Here is a 22,297-nt window from a genome sequence, read left to right as displayed (position 1 = left end):
CTTTCGATTCAATTTCAAAATCTCAAATAATCAAACCGAATATTAAGCACTCTTAGCCGGTTTGAAGATAACCAAAGAGCTTGAGATCAACAATCTGAAGGTCTTCACCGACTTACAACTGATTATTGGACAAGTCAAGGATAAATTTAAAGCTCGAGATCCCACAATGATGAAGTACCTTCGAAAGGTGAAAGATCTTATATCGAACATGAAATATTTCGAGATCTTTCATATTTCGAGAATTGAAAATACTCGAGCCGACATACTTTCATGACTGGCTATTACTACTTTTAACTCATCGAGTCGGACATTCGTTGAATATCTCGAATAGCCAAATATCGATAAGGTCGAAGAAGTATTGCAACTTACTATTGAACCAAGCTGGATGGATCCAATCGTCCAATACTTGACCGATGGGATTCTTCCTGCAGATCTCTCAGAAGCCAAATGACTCCGATGAACAGCCTTTTAGTATGTAATAATAAATAGCCATCTCTACAAAAGGTCATTCTCTCTTCCCTTACTAAAGTATTTGGGACCAAGAGATACCGACTATGCACTTAGAGAAGTACATGAAGAGATTTGTAAAAATAATTTGGGGGACAGATCTTTAGCTTATAAAGTCTTGCGATAAAGATACTATTGACCCATCATGAAAAAAGATGCAGTTGAACTTGTCCGAAGATGTGAACTATGCTAAAAATATGCAAATTTATAATATCAACCAACTAGTCAGCTAACATCGATTGTAGCACCGTGGCCCTTCGCACAATGAAAGATTGACATACTTGGCCCTTTTCTCCCGATATCTGGTTAGAAAAAATTCATAATGATCGCTATCGACTATTTCACCAAATGGATAGAAGTCGAACCTCTAGCATAAATCACTGAAAGTAAGATGGAAGACTTCATTTAGAAATTCATCATTTATAGATTCGATCTACCACACACCATCATCACCGACAATGATCGATAATTCGATGATCAGAATTTCAGAGAGTTCTATGTGAAATTTCATATTACGCACAAACTCATATCAATCGATCATCCATAATTAAATGGAGAGGTGGAGGTAACCAACCGAACGATCCTGCACAGACTAAAAATTTGACTAAATGAAGCCAAAGACTTTTGGATGGAAGAACTGTATCCAGTCTTATGGGCATTCCGAACAACTCTCCGCATATCGATCAGAGAATTTTTCTTCAATTTGGCTTATGGGCCAGAAGCAATGATCTCGCTCGAGATCGGACTGCCATCAATAAGGGTGAAACAATATAGTAAGTCGAGCAATTTTGAATATCGGAGAGTCAATTTAGATCTTCTTCCAAACTCGGACAGCAAGCTCAAGTTCGGATGACTGCATATCGGTAAAAGATAGTATGATATTATAATGCAAAAGTTAAGAAGAAGATATTCCGAGCAAGAGATTTGATCCGAAAAGAGCAGAAATTTCAAAACCTTTGGATCAGAAAAAACTATCTCCGAATTGAGAAAGACCTTACAGGATATCCGAAACACTTAGATCGGATGCATATCGACTAAAAACACTTGAAGGATCGGCAATTTCTCGAACATGGAATGCCGACAATCTAAAGATGTATCACCAATAAACTTGCTCATATATACATTATTTGGAATACAAAACAGAATTTCAGAATCACAAGCCTTGATCAATTTCTATCAGCTACCGACTACAAGTTGGCTTTCACTGTAAAAGCCAGAGAATCAACTATTTCGACGTCAATTGTATTTTGATTCTCTTACAAAAATTGACATACCGACTGCAATCTTAAACTCACATCAAGTATACAGGCTGTCACTACAAAAGCCTTAGTACCGACTAAATCTCGATATTCAATGTCGGCTTTTCACTTTAAAAGTCGATCATAGTTGAAAGAATAATATGCCGACTTAGTCCAAACTAAACGGAATGAAATGCCAATACGATCAAAGTCATATTGAAATTATACCGACTTAGCTATGGTCAGTCGAAGAATATTTGGTTTGCCTCCGATTATCATATGATCTGATGTACAAACCCGACCAAGCATCGGGTACAGGATATTTGACTTAGCATCATTATCCTAATTTCTATTAAGTACGTCAAAAAGACTATGCAACTAACAGATATTCTACAAATCCTATCGAGTGATTGGATCACCGATTAATATTCGGTGGCTACTTTACATCGCAAACTTAACATTGTAGATAAAAAGTTTGGACATGGAAGAAAAATGCTTTCATTCATTGTCAAAAAAAATTACAAAGTTGGATCGAAGTCTTATTATAGATTTGATTACAAAAAAAAAAAAAAACTACATTGATCAAGGTTCCTCGCCGTCCCTATCCTTTTGTTCTGGTGTAGAGTCGATGACTTGAACAACATCAGCTTCGATCAGTGTTTCACCCTGAGTCGGTGCAGCTTCTTCTTTGACAGCCCCGTCTTCCGACCTTAGAGGGACGATGCTGCTCAAATCGAGGTTCGGATATAATTTTTTGACCGTATTTCGATTGTCCTCATATATGATGCAATACGAAGCGAAGCCACCTTCAAAGATTTTTTCCTTAAATTCTTTCGAACTTCGAAAATCCTCGATTGTCCGACTCAATGCTTTCCTTGTCGACTCTGCTTCCACCTTCACCAAATCAGCATCGGCTCGAGCGGAAGATAACTCCTCTTCAGCCAGTGCCAACCTTTCCAGGCTGGCCCAATGCTGTTCACGTTCAACTTCGAGTTCAATGATGCATCCGTCTCACTCCCATTGTAGCCGATGGACAGAGTGTTTCTTGCTCTTGACCCACAACTCAAGAGCCGAAATAGTCCCACGAGCTGACTTAAGTTCGGCTCCAGAAGATGCTAAGTCATCAGTTAATCGAGAAACCTCCTCTTAAAGCTTGACTTTCTGCTTAGCTGCTGACCTAAGTTGTTCGAGAGCAGCCACCTTCTCAGCATCAGCAGTTGCCGCCTTATTCATCTACGACCAACGAAAGTCACCGAACTTTACATAGCTGGTTTTCAAATCGAACATGTCATGGATCAACTATAGACAGAAGATAAGTCGGATAAAAAAAAAGAAGAAGAAAAGAAACTTACCCCGATTATCATCAGATAAAAGGACGAAAATATCTCGACCACTATCTCGTTCCTTCGGTGCTCCCGATCAACCAAAAAAAGAGTGGCTTGGCATAGTCTCTTGGCCAATGTTGGATTGGCCAAGGCCGATTCATCAACAGGTACTTGAAGGTCGAAGTGAACCGCATGGCCCTCCAATGCTACATCTTCTGTCGAAGTCACCGGAGCTTTCCTCCCATCCCTTATCAGCGGCCTCATGTTCGATAGTGAGGGGAAGCTTGAACTCAACTGCGCCCCGACTGAAGGAGCAACTGGCGCAGCTGCAGATTGTTCGGGTCCTTCCGCCTCGGCCCAAACCTCCTTAGATGGTGGAACTATCGATGTTGCTTCGGTAGTTCCCCTCACCGCAACCTCTTCAGACAGCCCGGCAGAAAGCACTGCTAGAGCTGACAGTGCCAAGACCAGCTCAGGAGTCGGCTCAGTCGGCATTAAAGCAACGATTGGAGTTGGCGTTGGTGTTGGAGCAACCACTTGAACTTGCCTCGAAGCGATAGCTTGTTTCTTCTTTGTTGGTTGGGAAGGCCCAGCCTCGGATGCTGCCCTCTTCCTAGCAGCATGTTGACGAATGTCGGCACTTGACATTCGCACCCTCGACGGCATGGCTGCAATGTTAACAAAAAGTTAATACAACTTAACAAAAGAAGCATAAAGTGAGAAATATGTTGGGAATTGTGTTCTAAAATCAATCATTTGACGATTGAGTTCATCCTTCTATATGAATTATTATTTAATGAATAAAAATTATTCTAGTATTTTTCATCAAAAATAATATCTTTCTTGAACTCTTGTACTATGATAAAGTCTCTAGAACTATACTAGTGTACGATAAAGAGAGAATTTATCGTATCATTCTTAAACATGTTCACGATCAAATGATACATCATTACGGAACGATAATGTTTATCGAGTGGAGGTCGCGGTGTGCCATATGAGTTGATTGTCCTCTTAACTAAGGAGTGTGGTGACACTGGTATGACATGTGGATGAGATGTAGGGGTACATCATCACTAAACAGGTGACTCACCTACTGAGCGTTCTGCTGTCAAGAGCTGCTCGTAAAATACATAGGTATAAATATCTTTCAGATCTGAGATTACTATAGTAACTTGCAAGCAACTCGCTGTGCTTTGGTGCCAGACTATCCAGATTTCTAATGTAGTGACAGAAGGCTACCGAGTACAGTCAAGTACTTATGAAGTCTGTATGTGGATCAAGATGGAATTGATCCCTCCAAATTATTGGAGTTAATGTATCACTGTATTTTAATTTAGTAAAATCTTGACTAAGATAATCCATGAGATGGATTTGAAAGGTTGAAACACAATACGGATGAAGCAATCTTGGTTGACAGTTAACCTGAGACCATCCTAGAGCATTCAGGGTCAAAAGGATAAATTATGTGGTAACCATGTGTATGAATTCTGAAATATTTTTTTATGATAGTTCAACTTATTTGAATGTCGGAAACCATTGCTAGATGGTATCTCGATTAGTGCAGGAATTGGTTCCTGTGCTACCGGCTTAGTGTTTGAACCTATGAAGTCACGCACACAAGTTAGACAAAGTAGGAAGAAATTGACCTATATTTATATATCCAATTTATAAGTACTAGACTTGATGGAACATATAAGCTAACTTGATTGAGAATTAAGTTATGGATCAAACGAAATTGAAGAGTTGACTATGTCTAGCTAGCACTACATATGAGGTTTAGGTTCGATCTCGGAGATGAACAGTTTCTGATCTATCATCCATGGAGCATATAAAAGATTAGATTTAAGTGCTAATTAATTTTAGATTAAATTTGAATTAATTAGACTTAAATGGGTCCAAAATCTAAGTTACACTTAGTACAAATGTCCTAAAGATTTTGGGATTGACAGTTTTTCAAAATTATTTCGAACCAGCTTCGAATCGGATTTGAATTGGACCTATTTTGGATGAGATATGAGTATTCCCACTTGCACTGGAAATATCCTCTCATGAAGGATGATCAAAATTTGGTTTGATGCTTATTTGGGGCATCCCAAGTGGGTGTAAGAGTGGATGCAGAGTGGATGTCATAAGTGATGGCAATTCTATCTCATGTAAGAATCCTTCTTTCATGAGTATTGGATCAATTCAAATCAAATTTGAGTTAGGAGTCTTACTCTCATTAGATTATGAGAATTATCTATAAATAGAGAGGGTCTCTACCTATGGATGAATAGCAAAAAAAATAAATTAGATTGAGAGAAGAGAGAAAGATAGATGTGAGAAGAGAGAGAGGTCCCTTCCTCCTTTTGGCCTCTCCCCTTGTTGCCGCCTCTCTTCCTTTGGGTGTGGGATCTCTTTGGGTGTCCCACCTATTTGTTTGAGAAGTCACACCAGCATATCTCATCTCTTGATTGATTGTGTTGTGAAGGCAATTAGATTAGAGTTCATCCCGCTTTTCTGTGGCGTTTGGCATGCATGTAAAGTAGAGAGTCTGCACATCCAGACCTCCGTGAAGATTTACATCAAATAATTTGAGATTTGATTCCTAATTCTACTATGATTTAGGTAAAGATTTGATCCTTAATCAAGTAGAATATTAAAAAAAAAATTTAGACGCAACCTGGATATTCCGGAGAAAAACTGTTCTCTTCCTTTCAATTGATATCAGAGCATGCCTGAAATATATATATATGATGAAATTTTTTGAAAAAAATTATATAAGATTTAATTGAATTTTTTTGTAAGATATTAAACATAATTTAAATCTATTTATATAAAATTTTTGATCTGATTTTAATCGAATTAGAGATGCCCAATCATTAGTTGATTGAGGTTGTTATAAATCTGTTATAACAGAATTCTACTATTGCTGAATTTCTGATGGAATAGTAATGTGAATTAAAATCTATTTTAAATTTATTTTAATAAAATTTTAATATTATTTTTTTATAAAATAAAATTTATTTTGGATCTGAATTAGATCTATTTTAATCGATATTTAGATCTAAATCCTATCAGAATTCAGCACTGTGCGAAAACAGATTTTATCAAAAATTTATTCTTTATACATTCATATTTGTATCTAATTAATTTTCTATATGATATCAAATCTAAAATTGATATTTTATAATCAGTATAAGATATGTTTCAGATCTGATATGATGTATATGATACATTAAATCTAATTAGATAGAAGAAGAACATAATTGATAAGATCAAGGATATGTTCATGACATAAAATAATTTTATTAATAATTACATGTTGATGTAATTATATATGAAATTAGATTTCAGATCTTAATAGTCTAGTACTCAAATTAATGAGATCACCAGATCATCCGATTATAGGAGATTAAAGAGATTAATCTCTCTTTTACTTATTCTATAGATTCTCTTATAATGTGTAGGGGTATCATTGTGATCCGATTTCATGAAGAAGAAAAGCAAACAGATTTTTATACATTATTTTGATCATAAAAATATTTGAATTAGATCTAAAGTGATTTATGATTTATTACAATAGGATAAAATTCAGATATAAAATTATTTTAGATCTGAATTATATGTTACATATGATGTAAATGATATAAATCTAAAGGTTGTCATGATACATGAGATGTATGTATGAAGTTTAGATTATACCTATATATGTTTAATTGTTAAACATATTATGAAAATTTAATTTCATGTATTGAAATATATGGTATGCTTCACCTGAAACTCTTGTAGAATAGTTCTATAGATTGAAACATACATTTCACATACTTAATTATAAATTAAATTTTGAATGATCTAGATTTGAGAATTGAAGATCATTAAGACACCACATAAAACGATGGACAAAGGGTTAGCAAGAATCTAATCATTCTAATGGGTTAGATCTAAGGTTAAAAATACATATGCACCATGTAGAGAAATTGATTAAATCTATTTAAATATTGAATTGGATCATATCAGTATTTTTTTAGATCAATCTCAATAGTTGTAGTTTGATCAAGTCCATGTATTTGACCCTTATAAATGACCATAATCATGGCTCCGTGGTTGAGTTCGAACCTTCTGGTTTGCCAAATCAAAATTAATTAATCAGTTGGTGTCTAAGGTAAGTTTGGCAGATTCGATTAAGTAGTTTTTAATTTAAAGCTATTCACCTATATGCATCTATAGTAAGTTAAAGGCATATATCTTCCACTGATCTCACTTATCTGACCAATATGGTAGATTATATTTTGATTAGGTTACTAGTTGATTCGTGCTGACCCATACCATTAAGATAAATCAATATGACTGGTTTAGGTATCTTTAGATCAGCTTGTGCCTAATCCTTTATATGACTTGGTGAAGTCAATGGGAGATTTACAGCTTGCAAGTCAACTTCTTCTCTTATCCTCAAATCAATGAAATCAAATCTTCTAAATTATTAGGTCCATAAAGTGATAAAATTATGAGATAATTTGATCATTGTCTTTCATTAAAATACGTGATAATGAGTCCAATATTCCAAATATGCATTGGAGGCACCACACGCCTGGTATCTATTACGTATTGAAATTGTCATTCATCATATGACCATCATGATGTACTTTCAGATCAATACTCAGATTGGCTGAGCCACACTCGGACCTGGACATCCGTATGTTGGATGCACTTGATGTGTCATGTTAATGGTTAGACCTAATCAGGACTTTCAGTGGAGGTGCCACACGCCTGCTGAAGGGACGTCTGAGGCAAAATTTATTGTTAGAAGTTATTTAGAGAAATAATTGGTTATGAACCTACCCATGGATGTACTAAGATTGATCAAACCATACTCGAATCTGAATGCAGTCTGTACGAATTTTAGTACCTGCTCAGAAATTTGTGTAATTTCTCGAGTTGGAGGTAGAGGCTATCAATCCGTAAAAATAGTGAAAGAACTTTTAGACTAAAGTCCATATTTTTTTGATTAAAAATAATTCATATACTAATAGGCTAGTATTTTTTCCTTTCAGTTATGGCCAACATACTATCCCTCCGTACGCTGTTGGACGGTGATAAGCTCATCGGACCCAATTTCGATAGCTGGTATCGAAAGTTGAAGATCTTGTTGGAGCACGAGAGAATTTTATACATCCTTACGGATCAGGCACCTGAAGAACCTACAGTCAATGCTCATCGTGCCGTGAGAGACACTTATATGAAGTGGCTCAATGATCGCACGACTGTGCATTGCGTGATGAGGGCAGCTATGAACGATAAACTTAGTCGTAAGTTCGAAGATGCGCAGCCAAAGGAGATCATTTAAATGTTGAATGAGTCCTTCTGCACCTTTGAGGATGCAGAGAGATATAAAACTTTCTGTGTAGTGTTCAATGTCTGTATGCAAGAGGGAGCTTCAGTCATCGATCATGTATTGTATATGATCGAGCAGATTGAACGCCTTAGCAAACTTGACTTTTCATTAAATGAACAGTTAGTCAAGGATACTATCCTCAATTCGCTACCGAAATTCTACCTACCTTTTCTCAATCATTATAAAATGATGAAGCCTGTGGTAAACTATCGTGGTTTGCTAGGGTTACTGTAGATTTTGAAAAAGGATCACTAGCTCCAGAAGGAGCCAGTGAATTTAGTGGGAGGTTCATCTGCAGGACGTCGATCCTCTAGAAGAGGAAGAAGAAAAAGGTACAAAAATTCTGTGCCGTCGATTTCAAACAAAGTAAACCGTCAAAAGTTGACTAAAATCAGACAGAGTACTTCTTCTGTAAGAAGCTGGATCATTGAAAAAGGAGTTATCCTGCTTATATAGCCATCCTTAATCCAAACAGGCCTAAGAACAAGAGAAAGAGGCAAGTGGTTGCTTCACAAGGTATTTATATGATAACACCTTGTAATTTCTTTGTTTGTGATACTATTATCTGGGTATTGAATACCGAAAGTTCTATTAATATATACAATTTGTTGCAGAGATTATAGATAAGTAAGAAGTTTCGAGAGGGCGAGCAGTTCCTTAATGTTGGAGATGGAAGTCTTATTCTAATTCTGACCTTGAAAACTTTGCAGCTTGTCTTCGAGTCTAGTAGTGTCATGTTAAATGATTGTCATTATTATCCCTCTTTTTTTGATGAATGTCATCTTTGTAGGCCTTTTGGCCAAACTTGGTTACAAGTTTATAATAAAAGATGATTTTTGTGATATCATTGTGAATGATACCACAATTATGCGTAGACAATTGAAACATAGCATATACATAATATCACAGTCTGTTAATGTAATGTACACACCCAGTAAACGTCCTAAGTTAGACAATGTCAGTGAATCCTACCTTTGGCATTGTAGGCTTGGTCATGTGAAGAAGAATAGAATTGACAGGTTGATCCAAGAATGTATCTTTGAGATAGATGATTGTGAATCATTGTCTACCTGTGAGTTATGTCTAGTTGGTAAGATGACTAAGTCATCTTTTAAGAAAAAAATGAAAGAGCTAGCGATGTGCTCGATCTAATACATACTGATGTATGTGGGCCTATGAACATAAGTACTAGAGGAGGATACTACTACATTACGTTTACTGACGGCCTATCGAGGTATGGATATGTCTATCTTATGAAGTATAAGTCAGAATCATTTGAAATGTTCAAACGATTCCGTGCTGAAGTAGAGAAACAAACTGAAATAAGTATTAAGATCCTTCAGTTAGATCGAGGAGGTGAATATCTCACCAGTGAGCTCCTGACATATCTGGAAGAGAATGGGATTCTCTCACACTGGATCCCTTCTGAAATACCACAGCATAATGGTGTGTCCGAGAGGAGGAATCGAACCTTATTAGACATGGTCTGATCCATAATGGGCTTTACGAGTCTGCCAATCTTCTTTTGAAGATATGCTCTAGAAACTGCCTGCTACATTTTAAATAAGGTATCCAGCAAGTCTGTCGATAAGACTCCGTATGAGATATGGACTGGACGTAAGTCGGTACTCTCACATCTTAGGGTCTGGAGGTGTCTAGCTTATATCAAGTATTTAAAGACAGATAAACTTGGATCGAAGTCCAATAAATGCTCATTTGTAGGGTATCCAAAGAAAATTAAAAGGTACTACTTCTACCTCGCTGTAGAGCAAAAAGTATTTGTCAGCAGTCGGACAGTCTTTTTGAAAAAGGACTTCCTTAGTACAGAAGGTAATGCCTATAAAATTGAACTTGATAAAATTTATGAGGTGGGAGGATCGGCACACACAGAATTGAATTTGATTGATGAATCAAATTTAGAGCCAGTAAAGGCACCATTAAGGAGATCTAGTAGAGTACCATGTCAGCTGGACAAATACTATAATTTTTTGATCCAGGATGGTGATCCCATCGAACTTGATGAGAACGATGAGGATCCGATCACCTATATGAAGGCCATACAAAGGCCCAACTCTCAGAAATGGCTTGAGGTCATGAAGTCCGAGATGGAATCCATGAAGATCAATGGTGTATGGACATTAGTTGATCCATCCGAAGGGATAAAACCTGCAGGATGTAAATAAATTTTTAAGAGAAAAAGAGAAGCAGACAGGAAGGTGGAGACCTATAAAGTCCGTTTAGTTGCCAAAGGTTACCGTCAGCATTATGGTATTGACTATGACGAGATATTTTCTTCTGTAGCAATGCTCAAGTCCATTTGAATTATGCTTGTTATCGCTGCACACTTAGATTATGAGATATGGCAGATGAATGTCAAAACTACTTTCCTTAATGGAGAGCTGAAACAACAGGTGTATATGATACAACCTGAAGGGTTCACATCCATAGATGAGTTGAAAGTATACAAGCAGAAAAAGTCTATTTATGGACTTAAGCAGGCGTGTAGGAGTTGGAACATGCATTTTGATAAGGTGATTAAAATGTATGGCTTCGTTAGGAACGAAAAAGAGCCTTGCATCTATAAGTGGGCTTCTAATTCTGTAGTCATTTTTTTGTGCTGCATGTGGATGACATACTGTTACTAAGAAATGACATTCCGACTTTACAAAGTGTGAAGTTGTGGCTATCATCATAGTTCTCCATGAAAGACTTGAGAGAAGCATCCTACATCCTTGGGATAAAGATCTATAAGGATAGATCTAGAAGGATGCTTGGACTATCCCAATCCACGTACATTGATACCTTGTTGAAACAGTTCAATATGGATAATTTTAAAAAAGGCTATCGATAGGTCATGGAATTCTCTTTCCAAGAAGGATTGTCCGATAATTTTTGAGGAGAGAGAGCATATGAGTGGAATACCATATGCTTCAGCAGTGGGATCTATCATGTACGCTATGACATGTACGAGGTCATATATCGTCTATTCACTAGGAGTAGCGAGTAGGTACCAGTCTGATCCGGATGAGAAGCATTGAAAGATTGCGAAAGTAATTCTTAAGTATTTGAGAAATACTAAAGACCAATGGCTTATCTATGAAAATACTGATCTGAAACTTATGGGATATACTGATTTCAGTTTTCAATCAGATTGTGATAATAGCAGAAGTGTGTCAGGCTACGTATTTACTCTGAATGGAGGAGATGTATGCTGAAAAAATTTTAAGCAACATACTGTGACCGATTCTGTTTGCAAAGCAGAATACATTGCCGCATCAGATGCTGCAGGTTCTGCGCTGCTATCATCTGGTGCGAGAGATCGTGAATCGTGGTGACATCGAACTTCAGAAGATCGACAAAAAGGAGAACCTAGTCGACCCCTTCACTAAAGCTTTTGGGATCAAAGAGTTTGATGACTTCAAATAGAAGATGGGTATAAGAGACTGCCCTGATTCACTTTAGTCTAAATGAGAGTTATTGAAAATTGTATCCTAAAATCAATCGTTTGACGATTGAGTTCATCCTTCCATATGAATTATTATTTAATGAATGAAAGTTATTCCAATATTTTTCATCATAAAGTAATATTTTTCTTAAACTCTTGTACTGTGATGAAGTCCCTAGAACTATGCTAATGTACGATAAAGAGAAGATTTATCGTATAGTTCTTAAACATATTTGCAATCAAATGATACGTCATTACGGAACGATGATATTTATTGAGTGAAGGTTGTTGTGTGCCATATGGGTTGGTTATCCTCTTAACCAAAGAGTATGGTGACATTGGTATGGCATACAGGTGAGATATAGGGGTACATCATCACTAAACAGATGACTCACTTGCTGAGCATTCTGCTGTCAAAAGCTGCTCGCGAAATACATAGGTATAAGTATCCTTCAAATCTGAGATCACTATAGTGACTTGCAAGCAACTCACTATGCTTTGGTGTCGGACTATCTGGATTTCTAATGTAGCGATGGAAGGCTACTGGGTACAGTCAAGTACTTGCGAAGTCCTTGTGTGGATCAAGATGGAATTGATCCCTCCAGATTATTAGATTTGATGTATTGCTATATTTTAATTTAGTAAAATCTTGATCAGGATAATTCATGAGATGGATTTGAAAGGTTAAAATACATTGCGGATGAAGCAATCTCGATTGACAGTTAACCTGAGATCATCCTAATGATCAAAAGGATAAATTATGCGGTAACTATGTGTATGGATTCTAAAATATTCTTTTACGATAATTCGACCTATCTGGATATCAAGAACCATTACTAGATGGTATCTCGATTAGTGCAGAAATTGATTCCTGTGCTACTGGCTTAGTGTTTGAACCTATGGAGTCACGTACACAAGTCAGACAAAGTAGGAAGAAATTGACCTATATTTTTATGTCTAATTTGAAAGTACTAGATTGGATTGAACATATAAGCTAACTTGATTGAGAATTAAGTTATGGATCAAACGAAATTGAAGAGTTGACTATGTCTAGCTAGCACTACACATGAAGTTCAGGTTCGATCCCGAGATGAACAATTTCTGATCTATAATCCATGGAGCATATGAAAGATTAGATTTAAGTACTAATTAATTTTTTATTAGATCTGAATTAATTGAACTTAAATAGATCCAAAATTCAAGTTAGACTTGATACCAAAGTCCTAAAGAGTTTGAGATTGACAGCCTTTCGAAATTATTTCGAACTAGCTTCGAATCGGATTTGAATTGGACCTATTTTGGATGAGATATGAGTATTCTCACTTGCACTGAGAATATCCCCTCATGAAGGATGATCAAAATCTGGTTTGATGCTTATTTAGGGTGTCCCAAGTAGGTGTGGGAGTAGGTGCAAAGTCGATGTCATAAGTGATGGCAATTCTATCTCATATAAGAATTCTTCTTTCATGAGTATTGGACCAATTTAAATCAGATTTGAGTTAGGAGTTCTACTCTCATTGGGTCATGAGAATCATCTATAAATAGAGAGGATCTTTACCTATGGATGAATAGCCAAAAAAATAAATCAGATTGAGAGAAGAGAGAAAGAGAGAGAGACGTGAGAAGAGAGAGAGGTCCCTTTCTCTCTTTGGCCTCTCTCTTTGTTGCCGCCCCTCTTCCTTTGGGCGTGGGATCTCTTTGGGTGTCCCACCTGCTGGTTTGAGGAGTCACACCAGCACATCTCATTCCTCGATTGGTTGTGTTGCAAAGACAATTGGATTGGAGTTCATTCCGAAGATTTACATCAAATAATTTGGGATTTGATCTCTGGTTCTGCTGCGATTCAGGTAAGAATTTGATCCTTAATCAAATAGAATATTAAAAAAAATTTTAAATGCAATCTGGATATTCTGGAGGAAAACTATTCCCTTTCTTTCAAAATGATCAACTGTACTATACCTAGATGTGTGATCGAACTAAGACCGATGTCATAAAGGGCTTGTTCGATCACAAGTTCCTTCTGCGATGGGACCGTCATGTCCTTTAACCGATGGAAGTCTTCTTGATCGTTGACCTCTACTCAGCTATTGTCATTGGGACCGGTTCTTGAATCGCCCCAATGGGAAGAAAAACCTCAAGGAAGAGAAGAAGATGCGCAAAAAAACTGGTTCTTCCATCCATGAATGGACGATGGAAGACTGGTGATGAAAGAAGGCCTTTTCGAGTGTTGAAAAACCACCACCTTTGGGCCTTTGGATGGGGTCGAAGGATAAAGAAGGTACGAAAAAGAGAAAGACGAGGTTCGATCGGCAGCAACCGACACAACAAAGCAAAACTGATTATCAGTCGGATCGAGTTCGGTGCCAGCTGAGTAGGGCAAAAGCCATAATAATCCAAGACATTCCGGATAAACTTCGAAATCATAAATCGAAGATCTGCCTGAAGATCTTCGACGTAAAAAGCCGCCTGGTCCAAAGAAGGGGTATTCACCTGACCGTTGGCCCCAGGGACGAAGAGTGATACAGCTCTAGGATACAATACTGTTTTCGGAGTCACTCGATATTCGACTCCGAAAGTGAAGAAGCCTCCACCTCCGGATCTGACTGAGACTCGTCCGTCAGATTTTTCGACTGACCATCCCGAGAAAAAAAATCCTAACCATAAAAGACGAAGACTACAGAAGAAGAGATTCAAGAAAAGACAGAAACTTGACCTAAAAAAATTGGGAACAACAACCTCCGACACTGGGGCGATCTTTCGGCAGAGTCTCAGCACCAAAAGACAAAATAAAAAGTGAAAGTTTGGTTGAGAGCGATCCTATATATAGGATCCTTCAACGACTGAGATAAAGGCATTCGAATCAAAGACTTACTAGATGATGACATATGGCAATATCTGGACCGATCATTGATTGGACAGTTCGACGTACATGCTCCAGATTAAGCCACGTCATCCTAATCCATATGAACAGCTCCGACACAATAACATTCGGATATGTGGCACACATCAACTTGTCCGGATCATATCGTCTGGCGTCGAATCAACTTCCCAAAATGAAGTTTGATACTGATATTTGATACCGAATCATCCTGACAATGTGGCCGGATAAAAATGATTGTACCCACTGAAATGACAAAACCGCCGATTGCCCATATCCCAAAGAAAGTGATAGCTGAATCAGGGTTCGATGTGATAGAAATAACTCTCTTCGTCCAACGTGATAGACCACGTGACAATATACACATCGGTTCACCTTAGACTTAGGAGTGGGGGGCAACTATTGGGGTAAACCGATCGACCTCCAATTTTTGTCATAACGACTCCGATTGTGCATCGGCTGAACGTACAATCCGACTCTTCATCAACCGACTGAGCAATCCTCACTGACCTATGGTCGGCTGACGACTAATGTTCAACTACTATCGACCAACAAGAAATGATTGGAACCGTCGGTATAACAGAACTACTAGCCGACGGACACTCATAGATCCTACCGACTTATGGTCGGTTATCTGTTTAACTTATCATAATCATTGCGAATAGTTATCGACTATGTGTCACGATCACTAAGAAAAATTAACGACCCACTAACTTTACATTTATGGTCCGATGATTTAGCACCATAAAAAGTGGGATCCCGTGCTCGACGATTATATCAAATTCATCTATAAAAAGGGGGTAAGGGAACAGTACGGATAAGATATTTCTGACCAGAGTTCTGCTACTCTCGAGATTGAAATCTACTGTTCATCAATTTTCTCTCTGACTTAATTATTGAAGGGTTTCTGTCGGACACAACTCCGATCTGTGTGGATATTATTTTGCAAGTATTCATCACCAGCGATAGACAACAGAGAGTTAGCCGCAATAAGTTCATTAGACTAATTTAAATTGATCATGGTGTTTGTAAATAGATGTATGAATTTGATTCTTAATTTAATGAGAATATCAGAGTCTAAATAAAGAGAATACGTAAGGATTCATATGAATGAATATTTGGTTTTAGGTTGAAAAGTTGTTGGATAGTTACGCTGGACAGAAGAATTCAAAAAATATATATCTTTCCATTAGTCTTTTTATACGAGGTACTGGATTGTTGCATCGGAATTTCCTGCCAAGAAGTTTTCACCATCCCTACATTCGCCAATTGGCCTTTGATCCTTAAAAGCGGGCAACACACACATCGAGGCATTGCACAACCCAATGCAAGCTGCGCGCCTTCCACGACCAATGGAGCCAGCCTACATCCCCATGCAAAAGCCAAGCGCTATTGCTACCAAAAATGAACGAGAATCGTTCTGCATTCATTATGATGCACAAAATATCCCACAGAAGTTTTGCAGACGTAAATGGGCTGGCAATTTTTCGAAACAATGTTGTTGGGCTAACCTGGACAAACTTGTCTCTGTCCATTTTCTGCCGCTAAATCCTGGCCCATTCGCACCCCAAAAAATTCCAACTTCCATCCTCGCCACCGTCCCCCTGCAAATCTCACGTGAACTTGCTTTATCGAGTTCGTGTCGCCCATTAAAAGTTGAGCTCCCACGTGTGACGACCTTTCTTTCTAACACCAAACTTTTTCCGTACATTGACTTCCACCTCACATCCCAAAACGTCCACGTTCCCCAGATTAAACTAGTCGGCCCACCGTCGACCCTTTCGCGTGAAACTATTGGTTGGATCGAATGCACAGCTCAGCCGACCAATCCAACCATGAAAAAAATTCTTGCAAACAATCCTGATCAGTAGTTGTTCGTGTTTTTTTTTTTTCGGACCGATCACCGCGGGGCAAGTGGACATCATCATGTCCACTCTTTCAATCTCCTTCCCCTTGAACGGCACCCTATCTTTCTTCCATGGATTGCCCGTCCGACGTGCCAATATGCCATTGGTGTGCCACGTCGGACGGGATACGTTAGTGGTGTGGGTGACGTAGCGGCTTTATTTATAATATTTTGGTCTCTCTATCCATCAATGCTGTCACGATACGCGCTCTTTCGTGGAAGCTAGCCGCCGCGTCCTTATTCTTCCGGGTACGTGTCGACCAATGAACGGCCCATAGAGGTGGCCCCCACTTGCAAGTTACCGGAAAACAATCCACCTAATCCGCGTGCAAGCCGCTGGTGACGACGTCACCTCCTGACGTCCGTCCCCATGCCGACCGCCGCGGCCCCTTCACGCATGTCGCGGGTCACGCTCCATCTGGGAGGCGGACTCCACCAGAATTAAAGCCTCCCCAAGGAACGCCCGACGGCGACGTCCACGCCCGTCCAAAAACCGTGACGTAAGCGGTGACAGAATCCGGTGCCCAGATCCTCCGCCGCGTGTCGCGCCTGCCGCTCGATCACCGCCACGTGGCGGGGGCATGCTCAGCTTGACTCAGCCTGCGGTCACGCCCACGTGTAAACTCTGGAATCTACCTTCGTTCCACGGCTGATGTCCTCCTCGACCACTATATATCTGGGGTGGCTCGTAGGTTCTCAGTTTCAAGTTTCCACACCCCTCCATTAGAGATAGAGAGCGGAACACCGAACTACAGATCTGTGGTTCTGATTAAAGGAGAAGCAAAATGAGCGGCGAGGATTTGCAGCTGCCCCCCGGGTTCCGATTCCATCCGACGGACGACGAGCTCGTGATGCACTACCTCTGCCGGAAGTGCGCCGGGCTGCCTATTTCCGTCCCTATCATCGCCGAGATCGATCTCTACAAGTTCGATCCATGGCAACTCCCAGGTATGCTCCTCCATCTCCTATCCGCCCGACCCGCAACAAACGGAGAGGAGTTTTTCTTTTTGGAGGTTTGATTAACTTTTTACTAACAGGAGTGGCGTTGTATGGGGAGAAGGAGTGGTACTTCTTTTCGCCGAGGGACCGGAAGTACCCGAACGGGTCGAGGCCGAACCGCGCGGCTGGATCGGGGTACTGGAAGGCGACCGGGGCGGATAAGCCGATCGGTTCGCCCAAGCCGGTGGCTATCAAGAAGGCGCTAGTGTTCTACGCCGGGAAGGCGCCCAAGGGGGAGAAGACCAACTGGATCATGCACGAGTACCGGCTCGCCGGCGTCGACCGGTCCGCCCGCAAGAAGAACAGCCTACGTGTAAGTACTCCGATTTCCTTACACCCCCAGGCTTCTAATAGAAAATTGACACGTATCCTTGGGAAAAGAAAGCCTATGCACCGTCTCATTATGTTTCGCGCCCCTACGTAGAAAGCTTGATTGGCTGTCAAGCTGGGCCAGTGAGAACCCGAAGCTGTGGCCTTGAATACGGGACACACGTTGGGCATCTGGATAAGGTCCCTTGTACGAGCAATGGGTCCCACCGACGTGCAAGTTGTTAACTATCGTTTGTGGCGCGTTCCATCTAGGTGTGAAAGGCATCAGATGCCATCAATTATTTCGTACTTATCCAAGCCTAAGAAAATGACCGATTGGGTCAAACCTTTCGATAATAAAACGGTTGAAAAGGAGGGATAAATTTACCAAAAAAAAAAAAAAAGGAGGGATAAAGAGCTTATTTTGAAGCCATCCATCTGATCGAGATCTGATGGACAAGGCAGTTGACGAGGTTTAACTGATGACGTGTTACCACGTTTCTTTTGGGTGCAGTTGGATGACTGGGTGCTGTGTCGGATATACAACAAGAAAGGGGTGGTCGAGAAGCAAACCAGCCCGTACCGGAACTCGGCCGGTTCGAGAAACATCGTGCCGGAGCCCTGCTCGCCCGAGCAAAAGCCGGAGATCATCTCCCACGTGCCGCCTCCTGTTTCGTCGCACGTGCCGCCGGCGCCGCCGTTGACGGACCTGTTCTACTTCGACGCGTCGGAGTCGCTGCCGAGATTGCACGCGGACTCGAGCTGCTCGGAGCACGTGCTGTCGCCGGAGTTCACGTGCGAGCGGGAGGTCCAGAGCCGGCCAAGCTGGAGAGACTGGGAGAGAGCCCTCGGATTTGACACCACTAGTGAGGTAGCCACCGGGACTTTCCCGCCACTCTCGCCTCCCGAAGGCTTCCGGGACCCGCTGCAGGACGTGTTCATGTACCTCCAAAAGCCCTTCTAGGAGGTTCCGCACGTGCCAAGGAGCATGCTTATTAAACAGGTCTACAAAAGCGATGTTCGCTAACGTGTGCGTCGGGAGTTTGACGACCGTCTGATTCGGGCTACTTAGGCGAGCGACCATAGAGATGGTTGGTGGGCCCTAGAATGGGCCCCAGAGGTTTTGTGGGCCGCTTGAAGAAGATGGAGTAACTTGATCGAGTGGCGATGAGAACCGTGCGGCCACGAGTTGGGCCTACACAGCTAAATTTTGTATGGAGGTTCTAGTGATTTAAGTGGTATTTGGAACGAGTCGTATGGGTTTTAGAAATATAGTTGATGTAATGCAACCAGCCACATGATTTGGCTTGAAATGTCATAAATTATATTAAGTATGTGCAAGGCCATTGTTACGTGTCATAAGTTTTTATATGATTGTTAGCTAGGTCATGGGCATGACCTAGAGAAATTTTTTCTTAGTCTTCCTTTCTTAGCATATATTATATGTCAATATGATTCTTTGATTGTTTCTCTATCATGCGTGTATTTTTTGGTTGAATAGATATGCACTGTCTCTATAAAAGGCAAGCTGGCTAGAAGGATAAGTTTTGGCTTGGGTCCACGTCTATCACTATCTCTGAAAAGATAAAAGGCCATTTGGCTCAGTTGGTTGTATACTTATTAGTTTAGTTGAAGATTTATTGAAAATAAAAGCTGGAATTTAAAAAAATATTGCACGACCGTACTGATGCGTGTTATCGATCATTATGATGTATTATCATGGCCTAAATATTGAGATGAGTGTGTGATAAATGAAACCATATTAGTACATCTCTATTGTTAGTAGCATGCACGTGATGTATACAATAATTTCTCCGAAAATTATCTAGAGTACTTGAGGATGGTTGCATGATTCATGCCTCGAAAACAAGGCCGAGTTACTTGAACGTCTGGTGGTTTTATCAAGATTGTGGAAGTGAAATCAAGTTGAGCATGGTTTGGGTGTTGCCGTTCCAGAGTTGGAGCTAACCTTGACGTTAGATTTACGGATTTAATAGAAATCCAGGTTTTATAATTATAAAAGAACCTTTGCATCCATGCGAGCATTTAAATAATCTATTTTTGTATCATCACCCAAGCAGAGTGACAAATGCGAGGCATTCACTTGTTTCTTACGGGATTTGTTATTAGCAACTTGCATGATTGGAATATGTCAGTTAATTGACTGGTGATTGTAGCATATCCAACACAAGTCTACTTGCAAGTTGGGTGACCCTGAGGACAATACATTAATAGCGAAGATGGTGATGTATGGGACACAAGCTTGCATTGAGAAAATGCTTCAAGATGCTTGTAAATTGCCGTGGAAAAATAATTACTGGAGCTATAATTGTAGACTAGATAACTTCACAATCAATTAATCCATTATATTCAGCAACAAAGGCGTGAACTGCATTAATTTTCCTTGTTACCCGCCAAAAGAATTGTTTATGTATACTTTATGAAAGCCATATAGCATTATTCATATATTAACATAAAGATATCTAATTGGTATCGGTTACTTTTGGTTACAATGACATCATTATATTTCATGCTATTGGTACTGTCATCCTGCCTCATTTACAGAGGAAACATGCTTGAGCGAAGTGGGAATGATGTTAAATAAACTTTAACTATTATCTCTCTCTCTCTCTCTCTTCTCTCTCTCTCTCTCTATATATATATATATATATATATATAATTTTTAGTCTCAGAGGCAAAATGTTTTAAAGAAGGCAAAGCATTTCATGCCTTAAAAAACCATCACCTTAATACCCAATTCATGGCAACAAAATAATCACTATCACAAATTACAAGTTTTAGGCTTATTTTCATGTCAATGGAAAATTTTTATCATGGATGATTAATTTGGGTGATAACATCTTAATATTTATCGGGAAAGATAATTGCCATAGTTTCTAGTGCCAAACAAAACCATGGATAGAGTATAAAATTTATTTTGTGAAAATAGACATTTAATTACACTTAAGTTTTCTTTATGATAAAAATTATTATGATGAAAGTCTCTGAGATTTTTGTAATTGTTATTTTATCTTTGTCTCAAAGTGATTTCCATGGCATTCATTTTTTATCATCCTATTTTCTAAAAACCAATATATAACAAATAAAATATCAAACTCAATTCTTTGACGATGAAAAATTATTCATTATTATTAAGTTTTTTTTTAAATGATTGAAAGAGTCATTGCAGAAGATATAGTTTTCCTCACGAATAATTTTGTCATCGTTTCAAATGATTATTTATGATCGATTTTTTATCTCATGGATGTATATTTATATAATAGTTCGAGATAACTTTACAACCAATTGATCCATTATGTGTGAATTGCATTATTTTTTCTCATTGCATGCTGATAGAAATATTTATGTGCACTTTATAGAAGCGATGTAGCATTATTTATATATTAACATAGAGATATCTAACTAGTATTGGTGACATTTAGTTACAATAACATATTTTCATTTCATATAATCAGTATCACCATCTTACCCATATTTTGCAAATAATATATGCTTAAAAAAAATAGGAATGGTGTTAAATAAATTTTAATCATATATTTATAATTTTTAGACTTATAGGTAAAATATTTTAAAGAAGGCAAAACATTCTATTCCTCGAAAAAACCATCATCCTAACACCCAATTTGTGGCAACAAAATAACTACTATCACAAATTATAAGTTTTAGACTTATTTATGTGCCAATAAAAATTTTTATCACAAATGATTACTTTAGAAGATAACATCTTAATGTTCATTGAGAAAGACAATTACTAGAATTCCTAGTGCCAAACAAAATCATGGATGGACAGTAAAATTTATTTTATAGCAATATTGTATGATAAAAATTATCGTTATGAAAGTCTCTCAGATTTTTGTAATGATTATTTTATTTTCATATAGAAGTGATTTTTATGGTAATTAATTTTTTATCATCATAAATTTTTTATCAATATATAATAAATAAAATATCAGACTCAATTCTTTGATGATGAAAAATTATTCATTGTTATTATTATTATTATTTTTTTATGACAGAAAGAGCCACAATAGAAGATATAATTTTTTTCTTACAAACAATTTTCTCATTACTTTAAATAATTATTTATGATCAATTTTTTATCTCATGAATACATATTCATACAATAGTTCAAGTTTAAAACCAAACTAGTTTGTTAAATCAACTGGCCCGCTATTTTAGAAAAGCTCTCCTTCCCAAGGAATTATAAATCCACATTTGCAGATATTTCTAATTGCTAGTTTTAATTGAAAGCGTTATTAGCATCTAATTGAAAGGCAATAATCCAAATAAGAGTA

General features: G+C 38.5%; 1 protein-coding gene across 1 annotated transcript; it reads left to right on the top strand.

The window, feature by feature from the left end:
- Nucleotides 1-17,379: 17,379 nt before the first annotated feature.
- Nucleotides 17,380-19,315, top strand: LOC105051813 (NAC domain-containing protein 48). Its single transcript, XM_010932423.4, has 3 exons — nt 17,380-17,621; nt 17,711-17,985; nt 18,496-19,315. The coding sequence occupies exons 1-3, from the start codon at nt 17,459-17,461 to the stop codon at nt 18,943-18,945; spliced, it is 888 nt and encodes a 295-aa protein (XP_010930725.1). The 5' UTR covers nt 17,380-17,458; the 3' UTR covers nt 18,946-19,315.
- Nucleotides 19,316-22,297: the final 2,982 nt, after the last annotated feature.

Source organism: Elaeis guineensis, chromosome 9 (assembly GCF_000442705.2).
Source record: "Elaeis guineensis isolate ETL-2024a chromosome 9, EG11, whole genome shotgun sequence".
Classification (NCBI taxonomy): domain Eukaryota; kingdom Viridiplantae; phylum Streptophyta; class Magnoliopsida; order Arecales; family Arecaceae; genus Elaeis; species Elaeis guineensis.
The sequence above is the reverse complement of the archived record's forward strand: the minus strand, read 5'-3'. Positions and strand labels throughout refer to the sequence as shown.